The 18,236-nt window shown below is 40.9% G+C and overlaps 2 protein-coding genes across 2 annotated transcripts in view; both read right to left on the bottom strand.

Moving 5' to 3' along the window:
- Positions 1 to 92: 92 nt before the first annotated feature.
- On the bottom strand, positions 93 to 6,412 carry parp3 (poly (ADP-ribose) polymerase family, member 3). Its single transcript, XM_020607741.1, is given in 12 exon segments — positions 93 to 955; positions 1,151 to 1,294; positions 1,396 to 1,482; positions 1,485 to 1,563; positions 1,650 to 1,736; positions 1,864 to 2,019; positions 2,120 to 2,343; positions 2,798 to 2,936; positions 4,953 to 5,132; positions 5,534 to 5,659; positions 5,773 to 5,975; positions 6,251 to 6,412. Coding segments are annotated over 11 exon segments (1,584 nt in total). The 5' UTR covers positions 5,959 to 5,975; positions 6,251 to 6,412; the 3' UTR covers positions 93 to 779.
- A 2,377-nt stretch (positions 6,413 to 8,789) lies between these two features.
- The window catches only part of grm2a (glutamate receptor, metabotropic 2a), a 29,223-nt gene continuing 19,776 nt past the window's right edge, over positions 8,790 to 18,236 (bottom strand). The window contains exons 3-6 of the mRNA XM_020607740.1: positions 16,318 to 17,155; positions 13,665 to 14,728; positions 10,090 to 10,267; positions 8,790 to 9,107 (exon numbers count right to left, since the gene is read on the bottom strand). Of these exons, the coding sequence (XP_020463396.1) occupies positions 9,034 to 9,107; positions 10,090 to 10,267; positions 13,665 to 14,728; positions 16,318 to 17,155 (2,154 nt within the window). The 3' untranslated portion in view covers positions 8,790 to 9,033. The remainder of the gene's footprint in view (positions 9,108 to 10,089; positions 10,268 to 13,664; positions 14,729 to 16,317; positions 17,156 to 18,236) is intronic.

The following is an 18,236-nucleotide window of genomic DNA, read 5'->3' as shown; positions in this document are numbered from 1 at the left end:
TGCAAATGAAAAATGTTATATATATTAAAACCGATCCAACAAAATAAAACATTTTCTTCCATCAAATACAACAGTAGTGAGTGATATTGGCAATACTGAAAGTTTTCTAAAATATCAAGTGTACAAAAAGGAAAAACATTGCAACAAGTTGGGGAGGTGCTATGTGTTTATTAACTAATCATTCACATTATGTGCAATACTGCCGAGACAATTACATCCCAGCCACAGTTGCTCAGTACTGATACCATGTGTCAGTACTTTAATGAGAAGACCTTCCTGGCAAAAGATTTGCCCAAACTACACGTTACTTTATACTGAAGACACACTTTCAGTCTTCTTTAAAAGTACAACAATATACCAGATTTTGTAATAGTGCATAAATACTAGTGCTAAATTGCACCTTACTTCCACCTATAAACATTTCCGTGCATAGGGTACCGTTTTTACTTCAGAACTACAGTACTATGTAGTAGTAGTGATAATGTATACATACTGCAAAAGCATGCAGCCAAAATGCCCAAGATATCTTCTGAGATATTTTCCTTAAGCAACTAAAACCACAACTGAGGTGCCAGATATAACGCAGCATGTAATCGTAAAATGGTGAGGAAAAAAAAGTACACAGAATATGATATATCAAACCCAGGTCAGTTTTATAACAGAAGGCACAGAGTCATGACACGATTGCAAAACAGCATAGCAAAGCTTTTCAGGAAGCCCCTTAAACAGACAGAGAGGATTTTTCTCTCAAAGGACGCCGCCTCGTTCCTTGAGCTGAATTAGTATGACATGTTCAGCTCCAACAGGTAGCGAAGGCGACACTGGCTCTCTTTGTAGATAAGATATTCACTGTTGTAGAAGGAGCTCTTTGAGAACTGGCTCTGTTGAATGGCCTTACCCTGAGGTACAGCAACTTTTTTGCCATCCAGACAGATGATGATGTCCTTGGAGGGATCTGAAAACACAGCAGTTAACTTTGTCAAACAAAAGATGCTGAATCATCAAACACAGTGTTTTCAGTTTTATTATTATTGGGGAAACTAGTGACTTAATGAACCAAGTACAGTTCTTGGAAATGCTATGATTTCCAATGTGAACTCATGTTTCATGCATGTTTCCAAAACCCTACTAAATAAATAAAACTTAGTACCCGGTTCCACTGTTCCTCGTGCCACCACAGAATCATAGCCTGCAGGAGGCTTCTTCAGGGAACTGTTGTCTTTGGTGATGGTACATTCTTTGCCAAGGGCTACCTCACTCAGAAACATCACTCCAGTCCGTTTAGAGGTGCGCACTAAATACACACAGCAACAAAAAATGTGATTAGCAAACACCTTATTATCATTATAATTAAAAGTGTCATTATCTTTTTTTAGTCTTTTCATACAGCCTCACCATAACTTGCGGACTTGCTGTTTTCAGACGCGAAATAGATACCGCTGCCGACACGGCCTCCTGAATGGGGCATTATTCTCAGACCGTAGCTGCCACCACTGCTATGTTTGTGCCATGCCACAGCAGACGACGGTTCTCCAGTTTATCATGTTCCCTAAAGCGCTGTCCCTGCAATGTGCAACATTCAGCACGTGTTAGATCGCAGTACTTCAGCCATCTGTATTAAATTAAACAAGACTGACTCTGGCTCCTACCTCAGTCTCTCGATCAACTTCCCAAATATTGACAATCTTTGGTTCATTAAAGTCACATGACGTCTCTTTAAGGTATTTTGCTATTATCTTTAAATGGAAAAAAAGAGTATTATTCATACACAAGAAGACAACATGAATGTAAGATGATCTGAAACCAGTCATGACAGTACAAGGCTTTGTATTTACTGAGCCTTATTATCACTTATGACAGTACCTTGAATGTTCCTGTACCCTTTTCCATTAGTGTGAGCTTGCATTTCAGAGAGTTGTAGTCCTGGTCTAGAGGGTGAGGAACTGTGTCTATCATCTCTTCCTGAGCCTTCTCAGTCTCTGACTTCAGAGTCTGGGCGAGCTCAATGTCTGCCAGCACCTTTTTGGAGCATGTAAAATAAAATGATGGTGACTTTAAGACTGAGAACACATCACAGAAAAACAGCTAATTCCAGCACATAACCTGAAAAAAATCTAACCATAAGCATCTCTTTCTTCTGGTCCACAATCTCTTGGTTGTCGATGGTTGGCGGTCTGTTCCGGCCAAAGTTGTGTGGGATTGTGGTAAAGAACTTTGAGGAAAGTTCTTCCAGACATGATCTTTTGCTTTTTTGGTTGATGGCTGCCTCGATTTCCTCCAGTACTCCAAAGCCCTTTGCAATCTGCAGCTTACTGAGCTTGCCCAAAGGCATTTTCTTGATGTCTGTACAACATCCACACAAAAATAAAAATCTCAACCAGGCAAGTTATTGTACTGTTTGTTTGCATTAAGGCATCTCACACAGTGTTTTTTGCCTATTTAAAGGCACAAACTGTTTCTCTAGCGACTTCCAAATAATAATTGTTTTAACAAAACCCATCACTGATCAATTATGTTCAAATATCTCAGATAAGGAGATGTGTTGTGTAAATACAGACTTCACCCCTTGGTAGTAGTAGGGGTCACTCATTTACCTGCACCATTCTGCATTCTTTCCTGTACTTAGCAATACCAGAAGTCAAGCTAAATATACTATTTTCAGATGATCACCCTGTTCAGTGCAGCAGGCACTCTAGTCCAACTGGTATGTGACAGAGCAGGTATTTATGCACACTGATCTTTTGCAGACTACCAAACCTGTTTGTTTTGAAGGGCAGGTTCACTGAAACACACCCACCTAAGTTCATACACTCCATGGCCTCCTTGAACATGTCATTGCTGAATATGAGCTTGATGAGGTTCTTTGTTGCATCGTCAAGGGTGCAAGGCTGGACATTTTTTGAGACTTTGACCGTCTTTCCATCAATACTGTCCACCTGGGGTACAGACAATAAAAGTATACACAGTGAAATTCCTTAGCCATGCCACCCTAGCTGTGCCAGCTCTTGTCTGAGCTTAGAAGTTGAGCAGGGCAAGGTCTGGATATTACATGGACGTGAGGCCACCTGGGAATACCCAGCCACTGGGGTTGCACAATGGCAAGAAAAAGTATGTGAACCTTTTGGAATTTCATGGTTTTCAGCATTAATTTGTCATAAAATATGATCTGATCTTCATCTAAGTCAAGAGTACTGACAAATATAATGTGCCTACAAAAACAACACAAAAAAAATCTGATCTTTCATGTCTTTATTGAAGACACTCATTCAACATTCAAAATGGTAGTGGAAAAAGTAAGTGAACCCTTTGTATTAATAACTGGTTGACGCCCCCTGGCAGCAATAACCTCAACCAGACGCTTCCTGTAGCTGTGGATCAGACCTACACATCGTTCAGGATGAATTTTAGCCCATTCATCCTGGCAGAACTGCTTTAGCTCCATCATGTTCTTTGGACGTCTCATGTGTATGGCTCTCTTCAACTCATTCCATAGCATCTCTACTAGGTTGAGGTCTATGTTCTGACTTGGCCGCTTCAAAAGGCAGATTTTGTTTTTCTGAAGCCATTCTGTTGTGGATTTGTTCCGGTATTTTGGGCCATTGTCCTGTTGCATCACCCAACTTCTACAGAGTTTCAGCTGATGTACAGACATTCTCACATTATCCTGAAGAATGTTTTTGATACACTTGGGAATTCATTTTCCCCTCAACGACTGCAAGCTGGCCAGGCCCTGATGCAGCAAAGCAGGCCATCATGATGTTTCCTCCACTATACTTTACAGTTGGGATGATGTTTTCATGATGATATGCAGTGCCCTTTTTACGCCAGATGTAGTGCTGTGTGTTCTTTCCAAATAGTTCAATCTTAGTTTCATCAGTCCACAGTACTGCTGCCAATACCGCTACTACACTCTTTTGCAAACTTCAGGCATGCAGCAATGTTCTTTTTACTAAGCAGCGGCTTCCTTCATGGTGTCCTTCCATAGACACCCTGCTTGTTCAATGTTTTACGTACTGTAGCCTCATGAACATAGATGTTATCCGGTTCCAATGATGCCTTCAAATCTTTGGCTGTCACTTCAGGTTGTTTCTTTACCTCATTGATGAGTCTTTGTTGTGCTCTTGGGGTCATTTTGACTGGGCGCCCACTTCTTGGTAGAGTAGCCACAGTCCCAAAGTGTCTCCATTTGTAGATCGTTTGCCTAACTGTAGACTGGTGAATTTCTAAATCTTTGAAATCACTTTATAACCCTTTCCACCTTTATGTAAATCAATAATTCTTGAACGTAGATCTTCTGAAAGCTCTTTTTGACGATGCATGGCTCACAGAAGCATACTCTTCTTGTATGGAGCAAACTCAAAAAGGTTTGAGTGTTTTTTATCAGTCAAAGTAGCTCTAGTCCACACCTCCAAACTCATTTTCTTAACAAAACTCCAGGTATGCTAACACCTGACTCCAATTAGCTTTTTTGAGGTCATTAACTCAAGGGGTCACATACTTTTTCCACTAGCACTATGAGGTTTTTATGGTTGTTCTCAATAAAGATATGAAAGATCAGAATTTTTTCTGTGTTGTTTTTGTAGGCACATTATATTTGTCAGTACTCTTGACTTAGATGAAGATCAGATCACATTTTATGACAAATTAATGCTGAAAACCATGAAATTCCAAAAGGTTCACATACTTTTTCTTGCCACTATATATGTGCCAATTTCAAATCTTGATAAAATGGGTTGTGTCAGGAAGGGCATCATGTGTAAAACTTGTGCCAAATCACATATAAGGATCCCAGTAATCCACTATGGTGACCCCCAGAAGTACAGGGAGCAGCCAAAAGAGGAATGGTGAGATTCTGATAATCCACCAAATGTTTAAAATATCTAAAACACCATCATTTTCTTAAGTAAAATATTCATGTGCATTGCTCCTTGTTCTAGTGAGATGTACATTACCTTGACCTCAGCATCTTCCTCTCCATCCACCTCGATAAGCGTATACTTCCCAGAGTGAGACACAAAATTCATCCGATCACTCCATTTGTTCTTTGTCTTGTCCTTAAACTTCTTCTCAAAGTCCTTGACGGCGCTCTCGGGCTTATCAAACACATTAAGTTTGGACTGTCCCACTTCTCCCTGAATTAAGATGAGAGATGATGCAATCAGGGGAAATTTAAATGAACAAGGGCTGTGCAAACTGTCGAAAGTCCAGATGTTAACACAGCAGAATATTAAAAATCACCAGTTATGCAAATGATACCATTCATTAGGATAATTATATTGAGCAAATAATAACCACAGCAATAATTTAAGTCACTGGCCTGTGAGCAATTAAAGACACTTGTTTAAACAGGTCGTTTAGAACATGCAAAGCATCCATATACAAATCAAACAACAGGAACATTTATCTCAATTAGATGCTTTCATTCCACTGTAAAAGAACAAGAACAGTAATTAAACATTTAAAGACAAAACAAACGAAACAGAGCAAAGTAACAAAGGGATATTGTTGGGAACATGTTGCCAGATGAACTTACCACTCTACCCCATCTGTTCCACAAATAATATTTGTTGTTTGCTTCAACAACTTGAATCACATAGAACTTATTATTGTTGTGTCCAACATTTGTCTGATTGAGCATGCAGTCGTAGTCCTCATACACCTGTGGAGAAAACAGAACATTCTTCACAATCTAGTTTACACTCTGAAGGCACACAATTCAGTCATTTGCGCTGGTAGACGTGCGACTATATGAGGACAGCGCATCTCTCTTACCTGTCCGCAGGTTGACAGGGAGCAATGCTCATCCACCTTCTTCTTGCCTTTTACCTGTGGCCCTGCAGCCAGAAGGGCCTCCTTTGCAGAGGTGAAAGGATCCTTGGACTCGGTTGTTTCTGGCTCCTCTTTCACCTTCTTGCCCCCTGCCCGCACAGCAGAAGCAGCCCGTCTCTTTGGTGCCATAATGCCGTGTGAAAGCCCTGGACAGAAGGCTGCTGTGTTAGTCACTGGACACCCGGACAAGCTCGGACATGTCCACACTTGCCTGCTGCGCAGGCCTCATTAGAACAAATTAATTCTCTCTACATGTGCTCACTGTGTGATTACCAACCTGCTACTGTATACTGCCATGAGTAATAGGAATTATTAATAGTAATAGTTTTTATATGTTTCTGAACAAGACAGCCAGAGAGCCTCCGCCCACCCCGGTCTATCCCGAAAGAAAGATGTGAAATCCCCGCAGCTGGCAACTCACCTTCTTACTGTAAATGGTGTCGAGAGAGAGAGAGAGAGACTGAGAGGAATATCAGATGGAAACACGGCGTCTCCTCTCTGATTTAGCAGAAGATGAACTACACCGGACTTACTCTGGCTTTCGGGAAGTTTACAATCGCCTTACAGCGGAGGAAGAGGTGGAGTCGAGCTGTGCGGTTTCCTGCTACTGGAGCGAACGAGCACCGCCACCTGCTGGACCGAAACCGCACCGCGTCCACATCGTCCACACCATCCGCTGGCCCCTTGAATCAAACATGTATTATAGGCTAACACTTTCCAGGAGGGGTACAAGTCATATGCGTAAACTCCTGCGTGACTCGTGGTGATTTAACGCACGACTTACTGCCAGCTCTATCACGAGATCTTGATATTCAAGAGTAAACGATCGAGTCACTCTGGCTTTGTGTGGTTAGTTCAGATTTAATAGATCATCAGTTAAGGAACATTAATTCACATTTACTCCATACATGTAATGGATGTGCCACCAAATTAGCTGCTTCTAGTCAGACAAAGGTTCATGTCAGACCCCTGTATTTGATCGGGAGAATAGTTTTTATTCTAATGCAAATATGAAACTGTGCTGTGCAAAAATACAAGTTGTGTAATATGGTAAAGAATAATTAAACCAGACTCATTTAGCAGGTGCAGTTGGACAGTACTTTTGTTAAGGGCCTTCTTTAAATTGTGCAGTCAGTTTTTCTAACTTGTAAATGTGACATACATACAAACAAACAACTGGGCCATGCAGAATAGTGTTCTGCTTATAGAGAGGTTGATCAAATGCATGAAATGAGCCACTGTGTTACTGGAATGCAGCTAATCTGGTGGCATGTCAGTTAATGTGTAAAGTAAATGTAAATGAACTTTCCTTAATTGGAAAATAACTCCTTAACTGAAGAAGTCTGTAGTAATCACAGAAGCCCAGGGTGACTTGATCTTTTGTTAATTAATGGCCAGTAACAGCAACTTATGATGCATCTTGCAGTAACCCATGCATTATTGTAAATCGTCCTGAGTCATTAATCAGTTAAACATTACTTAAGCATATGATTTGTATGTTGATGTTGTATAGCTTCACTGTACTGTTTGCTATGCTACTGTCAAAGAAAATATAGTAAATTCTTCTTACAGTGCTAGAATACTTAACAGATAGGACCAAAATTAACCACAGTTCAATTAAAATCTATGAATTGTACCTGGTGTAATCTTAAGACCAGCTCAGGATTTATGCTGTGGTATTTTAACTTGTTAAGAAACACCCCATTTTTGGTGCACAAACCCCAAATGGAACACTCATAATAAAAAAGTTTCAAATCCTGAATCCTAAGGACTGCATTTATGTCCCTGGTCTCTTATGAAAGGTAACATTTTGTGGTTATTATTAACTCAGAATTAGCCTGATAATGAACTTACAGAGGCACAAACTCAATATTCAGGGGCCCTTTTCTTAAACCTTTACACCCATCTGTTACACTATCACATCTACAAGTTGTTGTGGTACATGCTATCAGTCTGCTTCCACCATAGACTCCTTTTTTCACTGTTAGCCCTGGGGCTACATGTTGCAATGTGCATGGTTAGATTGAACAATCTGGACACAAGATGGCAGTGTTAAATCACAAATACTGTACCGATACATTTTCCAAAGCATCTGCCTTATGTACACAGGGCCATACTGCTGTGTGTATTCCTGGGACAGCTTTGGTGGATTTGATCCCACATCGGCAGATGATGATATTTGTGCTGGTAATTTTCATGTACAGGCTGTTTGGTTTTGGCAGATGGTGGAGAGTGAAGCTGATATAATATATTAGACAGCTCAGATTTCAAACCCAACCTGAACTCCAAATGTAAATTGCACCAACATCATCATATACTGTCTTTTAAATAGTTGGGGAACAAAGACTATCTGGATTGCAGCTCTTGTACATAACTCATAAGATCTCATAAGATTATACATCACTTTCAGAGCTGTGGCTTGGAGGATGGGGTCCATTTATCACATGTCTGATAGTTTAATCCCAGGCTCTTTCTCGCCACACGTTGAAGTGCCCTCAGCAAGACCGTGAGCCAAAACTTGCTCCCAATGGCCAGGCCAGCATGTTGCAAGGCATGACAGGAACAGGTGAATGGAAGCATAAAGTACCTGAAGGTATAAAGGCTGTAAAATGCTGCAGTATATATGTGTTAATTCATCACATTATAGATGTTTAGCTGTTTGCAGCAGAGGGCAAGGGTGTAAATAATATAAAATGGACAGTGTAGCCTGATAGCATGTTTGGCATATTTGTGCAGGAAACTAAGACTATATGGTTTACTCCAAGCTGGACAAAGCTATAGCTCACAGAATGTTTGCATATATTATCCACTAGAATATGTGGCCCATGAAGCTGTGCCAAGACAGACTATAAATCATGTTGGTATTAATAAAAAACACATTTTATTTACATAAATTACAATAAAGCACAAACTGGTTCACCAAAATCTACATTAAAAACGTTTTGTATATATTATATTTAACAGATTTACTATAATTGACTCCATTGTTTAAAGATTCTTCAATAAAAACATGGGCTATATGCAGCTTTATTGGCACCTTATTTGAGTCAAAAAACGAAATAAAACAATTGGTACATTTTACTCACAGCACTTTGAGGACAACAAAGTCAGGACAATCGTCTGTGTGACCTCTTTAATATCTGAGACACCTGATTCCGGACTAGTGGTTATATAACTGTGTTTACATTGCCCGGTGGCCGATCTTCACAAGGAGGATGTTGTGGAGTCCACCACCTCTCGCCCATTACACACTGTTGGAACAACGTTGGAGGCGGATGCTGCAAAACATTTTTAAAAAGTTCTTCTGGATTATACAAATAGATATTACAGATATTAAATATATGAGATGTGCCACAAGTCCCTGCCATCCCTTTTCCACTGAGCCCAAAGGACCATGTGAATTAACAGGACGATAGTCAAGCGATGACTTATGTACAGTTAAGTGAAATCTGATGAATTGCACTTATGGAAGTACAGTATGTGTTAATATTGCATTTTCCATTGTTTTCAGAAACAATAGCAGATGCTCTCTGTCCTCCAGTTACACTTTCTTCTGATTTGTAGACATAAAAGGTTTATTAATTTGTCTGGTGGAAGTCTTAATGAAACAACACAAAACTGGACAAACTGTTAAGTATTTTTGATTTGTCTGATCTGAACCATGCAGTGGTGGACAGTAACTAAGTACATTTACTCAAGTACTGTACTTAAGTACAATTTTGAGGTATCTGTACTTTCTGTATTTTCATTTTCTGTTACTTCAGACTTCGACTTCACTTCATTTCAGAGGCAAATTTTGTATTTTTTAACCAGCTACATTCATTCAGTTACTTTTCAGAATATACCATACACTGTAATTGGCAAGCTTTATTGATTCCTGGTGAGAAATTCATACGCTACCCAGCAGTAGATAACGTCATTTAAATGATATTATAAGCAAATTACTGTCTAAGCATATAAGGTATGTATGATGATAATAATGATAATAATATGAAGTATTTTATTATTATATGAAATAAAATGTGAAATGTGCTATTCTGCATAATAAGTACTTTTACTTTTGGTATCTTTTGATGCTAATGCTTTTGTACTGCAGGACTTTTACTTGTAACAGAGCATTTTTCCACTGTGGTATTACTACTTTTACCTAAGTATAGAATCGGAGTACTTCTTCCACTACTGGAACCACGCGTTAGAGGTGTAACAGAAATGTGTAACACTAGTTGTAATGAATGAATAATGTTGTATATCAGGTGGCACCTTGAGAGAAGCTGGAGCCTGGGCCAGTGGTGACACTGAAGCGGGTAGTGGCCACCCTATGGGTGCAGACGTTCTTCTGCGGCTGGAACAGGATGATGTGGACCTTGGGAGCAAAGAGGCAGCCCAGCACCACCGACCCACTCAGGCTGACCGAGATGCACATGGTGGTGGTCTGCACCTGGGGGAGCAAAGCAAAATGGGAAATTCACTTTCAAAAACTAAAGCCATGATTAGGTGGCAGGTTCTTACTCTTGCCCCTGTTGTATATTCAAGAGATGAGTTTATGTCATATATATGTAACACTCACATTTCTATTTTGCCAGTGTTGAATCCCTGCCTCCAGTATTAATGTTCACACACAGTCGCAGTGTTAATTCATATTAATATATTTAGTGATTTTTTTTTTTAACATTAATAATGTTTATGGAAATGTTTGTTCCTCCATAAAGCTGATTGCTGTTCAAGAATATTCATTTTAATAAGGGGCTCAGAAGTCACAAAAGAGATGATAAGCACACCTTTCATAATTCAGGAATCAGGATCAAAGCTAGGTGCAAGAGCGGAGGACGCTATCAGCTGGAACTGCTAAATATGACGTGTTAAGTGATCTGTTTATTTGCTTGTCAATCAACTGCTCAACCATCGCTGCTTTCTCTTCTCACCCTGCCCACATCTTGTTGTGTGTCATCAGTCTGCTCCCTTATTTCCAACCCTCTCACAAGCCTTCTTTTTGTTTTTCCTGAAGACAGGATGCAGCTCAGCATCGTGCGGTGTGTGGCAGGTGCATTTCATTTTCACAAGGCACAGCAGGTGTCTGGCATCACCCTGAATGCTAATGTTGGAATTAAAATAATGTGGGCACCAGGTATCCATTAGTTTAGGCAGCAATATAGCCGAGAAGCAAAGTGTTTAATCATCTTACATAAGTGTTTATCTGTTTGTTGCCCCAACTGAATGTGAAATGACTGAATCACTGTATTTTGAGAGGTACTGTAGGTTGCCAGTGCTGTAATGAATTCAAAGTTAAGATTCACCACATGCCACCTCTGAAACCCAGTGCACACTGCAACGCACTCAGGTCCTAGATCGACAATGTACTTTCACCAAACATTACCATTTTTCTTTACTGTATATTTTGACTGCATATCTGGATACATGGTATAAGGAGGCAAAGTGACAGTTTATACATGATAATCTGACCAATACTGAAGTGCACAGAGGCTAAATGTCCTCTGCACAATTCAGAAATTGTTTTGAATAAAATCGCCCACGGTACTGCATAGGAACAACCTGTTAAGTGATTTTAATAATTCATAAGATGATGCTTTGGAAGAGCAGAGGAGAAGGAATCCGCTTCTGTGGTGATATTTTTCCTGATGGCTCTTGCTCACGTGTGGACAGGATGTAGACATGACTACTGCAATGTCTGCTTGTCTCTGTAAACTGTTGTTTTTACTGTGTTTGTCCTTTGAAGTTAAAACTGTATTTCACAAATACAGCACTGATGATTTGTTCCTCCAGCAGAGATGAGATTTTTCTTTTTATTGGCCCTCGTGCTACACTGTACATTTATTGAGATGCTTTATTGGATGAACGAGGTACAAGCGTGTGTAGCTCAGCTGGCAAAAGCCGCTAGTAATTCATTGAGAGAGACCAGTGTGTGATTTGACAAGTGGAATGAATCTGTTTGTTTGTGTGTTTTTAACCTACTGTGTACCAGACCCCACAGGTTTTATCGGCTGGTCTAAAGAGAGTAATGCTGTAATTATATTTCCTCCACTAATGCTGGTTTATTACTATATTTCCTCAAAGGGCTTTACATTTTGCATTTGGGCACTTCTGCTTCGACTCTTATGCTGAGTCTGATTGTGGTGCTACAGCTGTTTGCACAATGTCCAGTATGTGACAAACAACATCAGTGGGCTCTAGAGGGAAAAGACTGTGGCACTGAACTGGTGTAATGCCAGTCGAACAAGCTCGACTGACAGACATTTGATATATTTAGTAAAGGTTCCTTTTAAGACGGATCTTAAAATGACCAGGTAATTTTGTAAAAATCACAGAAGACGCTGTTCTGCCTTTCAGTACTGTCACTAGCCTTCAGTGTTTTCGCTTATGCTTGCTGCTGAGATCCAGCCCCTCTCCCTCAGGGTGTGGAGAACATCTTCAATATTTCCTCTGTTATTCATGGCTCAGTGGATTGCATTTAGTTGAACATATGACGACAGACCACAATCAAATCTGTATTTGTTTGACATATGCAAAACACTGTGATAGCAATATGAGAAGTGTAAAATTAGGAGAACACTAGTAATATGTCCCTGCCTGTGAAAAACTCGAGACACAGCGCCAGCTCAGTTGCTCCAGCGCTTATTCATCGGTCAAAGGGGAGTTTTGCGTCTATCTGATCTGGCTGTGAATCACTCATGCCACCTGGAGGGCCTTGAGGAAGGGTTCCTCTGAGTCTCGCTGCAGTCTCAGGACAGAGGACACAGCTGGGACGCAGCAACCCAGTCTTTCACACTCCATTCCACACAGTTACGCACAGGGACACACAGGGACATCCAGTTCCCTTTCAGCCCTCATGTCTTGCCTGCCCTCTCCATGTTTCTGCAGAGGCGGCTGTGTCGGGGGATTCCTCCGGCTATTTCTCCCCTCTGCCTCTCTCTCTCCCAGACCTCCATGATTCAGGCCACCATTTTCCCTGAATCTATCCATCTACTGTGTATCATTTGATATTCGTTTTGATCAATAATGATATTATAGAGACAAATGCTCTAAGGTCATAATTGATTCTTCATAGATACTGTATAGAATAAATAGATTTTCACTGGGGATTTAGATGCAAATTAGAGGTAATGTTTAAATGAAGTGGTTTGAAGTAGTTTTTCTCTGGGATTAATTTTAGTTGTGGTTGGAGGGATATGTACTTTGTTAACATACATTTCATAATGCCTTCCTGCCATAAGCTTTTACTTCAGGAGAAATGTGAAGGTGCTGCTGTGTCCTTTCTCCATTTCTCTTATTAAATTTTGCTAAAATTTTAACCTTTTGTTTATAGAATACCTTGACAAAACACTACTTAAATTATACCGCCACTAGAACTGGAAGATACTTAGTAGTCTGCACGCTTCTCATAGACTTGAGCATTCATATTTCATAATTTATTTTCACTTCATTAATATTTAAACTTAAGGCAAAACAAGGCAGTCAAAATTCTTATCTTGCTTGGCACCTGACAATCTTAAGTGTGAAGCTAATTATGAAGAACTAAAGCAGTGCAGTAATAAACAATATATATTCCTACGAGCTGCAGGCAACACAGCCTGATTGCTGAATCAATGCTAGCTGACATTAGTTTGTGATTTCATGCATATAAAATTTAAACTCCAGAAAAACTCATTATCTGCTTGGATGTATTCTGCCCAGATTAAGAACCTAAAGCCACCTGAACAAATAATTTAATACACGTCGTTACCACAGCATGTACTGTATGTCATATAGAAAATGTAGTGATTGTCTTACAGGACTACATGTGCACACTCATGAACCAGTTATAACCTAGCTGAACTCACCCTGTAGTCACTGGCAGTGACATAGAAAATGGGCTGGAACGCCAGCCAGATGATGCAGGTGGTGTACATGGTGAACCCAATGAACTTGGCCTCGTTGAAGTTCTCTGGGCATTTGCGAGTCTTGAAGGCGTAGACTGTGCAGAGAATAATGAGAATGCAGTTGTAGGTGAGAGACAGGAGCATGCTGGAGTCCTTGCTGTTACACTTGAGGGTGACCACGTCTCTCCTCTCCGGACCCACTTCCTTTCTCACCCCTGGGGCCTCCACCAGCAGCCATACCACCACCACTACCAGCTGGCACGAGATCAGAGCACCGCAGATGGCAACCTGGGAGGCTGGACTGATAAATCGAGGCCGCTGCGCCCCGTCCTTCACCCCACTGAAGATCCGAGCGATGCGATTGGTCTTGGTTAGCAAGGCTGAGTAGCACACAGCAAACGAGGTGCCTAAGCCTAGTCGGCGCAGTGTACACACTGCTGTAGAAGGTTTGGCAATGTAGATGAAGGTCATGCTATAACACATCACCACTCCCAGCAAAAGGATGTAGGAGAGCTCGCGTCCGCTGGCCTTCACCACGGGGGTCTCATTGTGTTTCAGGAAGAGGCCAATGACAAAGAGAGTACACATCATCCCTAAACAGGAAATGGTGACAGGTCCTATGGCCCAGGCATCTTCCCAGTGGATGTACTCCTCAGGCAGGTCGTAACAACCTGTCAGGTTGGCCAGGGGCCACTGTCCAAAGCTGCAGTCAGCACAGGTGAACTCATCCTGCAAGTACTGGTAGGACTGACAGGGGATACAGATCCAGCAGCACACATCTCCAGGCTGCATGCTCTTCACCTCATTCTTCCTGCAGGGGTCACTGCACTGGGAGGTGGGGGCAACCTGGCCAGCCCAGGGGATCAGGCTGGTGTTCAGGATCAGGCTCTGAGCCCAGTAGCCTACCTTACGGTAGACGTAGCTTCCACCCTCTTTGTGATAATGAAAAATGTTGTAACGGCCGAGGCTGTCTCCATATGCGTCAAAGCGTACAACATTGTCTGTGTCTGGTGGTCGAAATGGTGCTGAAGATTAAAAAAAAGGAAATAAGAGTGAGAAAGTAACAGGTGTACAGGGGTCACTGGATGAGAAGTGCAGAAACTCATGGAAACGTTCAAAATGAAAGAGGAGCTAAATGATATGGGATAGAACGGGAATTCTTATCAGTTGACACATTATCTAGAATAAGGTTCTGTGTACTAAAATAAAAGATCACAGACCTTTATCCTGATTGTATTGACTTTACTAGAAGTAGCAGTGCAAGATTTCTGCATACCTGGTCAGGGTATAGGGTACTAAGGGTGACAACTAACAATTATTTTCATTATCAAATCATCTGATGAATATTTTCTCATTTCATTGATTAACCATATGTTGGAAAATAGCGCACCTGACTGCTTGCTAATTCCACTTATCATTTCAGCTCTAGTAATCTGTGGTTCCAGAGGTGGAAGGTAACTAAGTCAACTACAGTTACACAAGTACCATACCTAAGTACAATTTTGAGGTATTTGTATTTTACTTGAATATTTTCATTTTCTGCTACTTCATACTTTGACTTCACTACATGGACAACTTTAGTTACTAGTTACTTTTCAGAATGACATGAATAAAACAAATTGCAGTATCATCATAAGACCTTATGGATCCCTAATGTAAAATCCACAAGTAACAAAGTACTTCAAATTCTAAGCATGAAGGGTAGTTCAAATTAGCTCCACCTTTACCGGCTGCAAGATTAAATGTGATGTTCACAATAACACATCAGTAAATAGGATATATGTACATGGATTAATTTGAACTGTGCTCTTCTGCATAGTGAGTGCTTTAACTTTAACTTTTATTTTAATGTTAATATTTGTATACTTTTACTTAAGTAACATTTTGAATGCAGGACTTTTACTTGGTACTGATACTTTTACTTACTGTAAGTAAACAATCTGAGTACTTTTCCTACTACTGTGTGTATCATAAAACATATGCTTTATAAGTATAAACACACATTAAATAGATTGTAAAGTCTGAGGTTTTTCAGTACAGTGTTTCCATAAATTGAAGGAGAAGACAATGTAACGCATTTACTAAAGTGAGAGGATCTGAAGTGGCAGTCTATCATTTGTGATGTGTGGATATGTTGATGCAAATGCTGTGACACATTTTGTGTAAACAGCAGTAGGAGAAAACAAGTGTTCTCTCAGCATGAAGAGAAGTGGTGTATCTGTGTATCTGCAGTGTTCAAACTGAACAACCCTTGCTGCATTCACATTTAAGTCAAGCATGAGGATGTGGGAAGAGTTTCATCTTTGCAAATTGAATCATTACAGAGCTTATCTCCAGCTGCAGTGTATAAATATGTAGAATTACTCCTGCACTATTGTCATTTAATATTTTATATGAATTGGTACAATGGATCTAAATTGATATAATCCAATTAGGCAGCATACAGTGCAGAGTGCAGTTGGGGAGATTAAGTGATACCACTGTATACTGAGGTTTGTATTGGTGTTTATACAGATGACAGAATGATGAACATAAAGAAATCCCTTTATATTGTGAGAATTAATATCCTTGAAGCAACACTGTAATGATAATAACTGATCAAGATTTTGCTCACCATCAAACTTGACCTTTAGAATATAGTCCCTGTAAAACTTTCTTCCATTGCCAGGTTTAAGAGCATCACACACCTTGGTGGAGTTGGTGCATAAGGCCTGCTTCATGTTATGTAAGGCAGTAGCCATCGCATAGACAGCGTTCACTACAAACATGATCTTGGATTCAGGTTGGAACGGAACTTCACGGAGCGAGTGCTTTCCACAGCTCAACTCGTGAAGGCTGCACTGGAACTGGTTTTCCCAGAACTCTCTGAACCACGGATTCCTGGTGTTGTTGTACGGGTGCAAGGCAGTGAAATACTCATTGAACTGGGGGATTTCATAGGAGGCCAGTTCAATGGTGAATGCCCCGTCTGCCACAGCCTCACTTCCCCTCACCACACTCTCCTGCGCTCCCCACCCATCACTGGCCACCCAGGTGAAGGTGACGTTCATGCGGTTTGCTGCGACCAGCAGCTCACGGGCGTCTTCGCTGCGGGTGAACAGGATGACCACCTTGGCGTTGGACTTCTGCTGCAGGGAGCGGATCACATTTTCATAACTCCAACGGCTCATGGAGCGGCTCACCTTGGCTGAAGTGGCGATACAGATCTGGCGGGCTCGAGCCTCCTGCTGGAAGGCATCGATCCCAGTCTCACCATAGTCACCTTCTGATGCCACTGTGGACACGTACGTCCAGTTGAAGTAACGCAGGATCTCTGCCATGGCCTTGGCCTGGTAGAAATCAGGGGGCACGGTGCGGGCAAAATAGTCATAGCGGGTCTTGTCACTGAGCTTGGCACTGGTGGAAGCATAGCTGATCTGAGGGATCTGGAAGAGTCGCAGTAGGTTGGCCACCTGGAATAAAGGAAAGATGCAGTTATGTTTGTTGCTTGATTGAGTCTTCATACAATATCCATAAACCTTCATTATGGGTACTGTATATATACAGCAGATATGCATCACACTATGATATATTACTTGGAAAAGTGCTAATTAACTCATTATAGTTCACACAGAAAATACACCTGACAACTGTGGAATAGTTAATGTTTCTTTACTGGCTCCACTACATGTTTTTTCTTTGCAGATGCAATTAGTCTCACCCCATGTCTCTCATCTCTTCACTGGATCCCTGCTGGGCCTTTCACAACTTAACTCTCCTGCTGATTGAATGGTGATAAATTGCATTTAACATTTCCACGGATTGCCTGCCCACCTCATATTTTCTGATCTGTAGCGCTGTCACCAAAACCAACCAAAAAAAAACATGTACGAAGGACTGAGTGGCTACAGGTGTTAGGCACAGTGGATCGAATTTACTGTATTACAAAACGAACACGTTTCCAGAAAGTTCTTGCTCTGCTTTGAAGACAACAGAGACTGGGTGAGACGGGCTGAGGCAAGGTTTGGGAAGTGACAGAGAGTAAAAATATCAAAGAATCTTGAAACTGTGCATTTTCTGTGTAGTGCACACAGTGTGCAAAAACAGCTACTGACTAGCTTTTGCTTCAGGCACTTCTGTGGAAGCCTAAGGGGACCGAGGCTGATCAGTCAAGAAAAATGCCAACCTAAATCTGGTCGACTTTAATGTTGGCTCTCACACCAGCACACTCGTGGTGCAACATCTTGAATGCCAATGAGTCATTCCCGAGGAAGTCAGAGAGCAAAGTCATATTCATATGCATCCACTCTGAATTTATCTTTCCTCTACTGTCATTTTGCAACTGAAGTAAAAGTCTGTTTTCACATTACAAATACTACAGAGAAACTACAGTTTTGCAATGTCATGCTGTCATAGCTAAGGATTGCTTGACATTATACTGATGTTGTTGTTTGAGAAGAATGTCTTTGTGAAAAGTAGCACCAACCTTTCCAAGAAAATTCCCAAAGGCCCATGTTTTAAATAAAGAAAAGTTTGGAACTGTTGCCACCACTT

This window comes from Monopterus albus, unplaced genomic scaffold (assembly GCF_001952655.1).
Source record: "Monopterus albus unplaced genomic scaffold, M_albus_1.0 scaffold89.1, whole genome shotgun sequence".
Lineage (NCBI taxonomy): Eukaryota > Metazoa > Chordata > Actinopteri > Synbranchiformes > Synbranchidae > Monopterus > Monopterus albus.
This window is presented reverse-complemented; position numbering and strand designations above follow the sequence as displayed.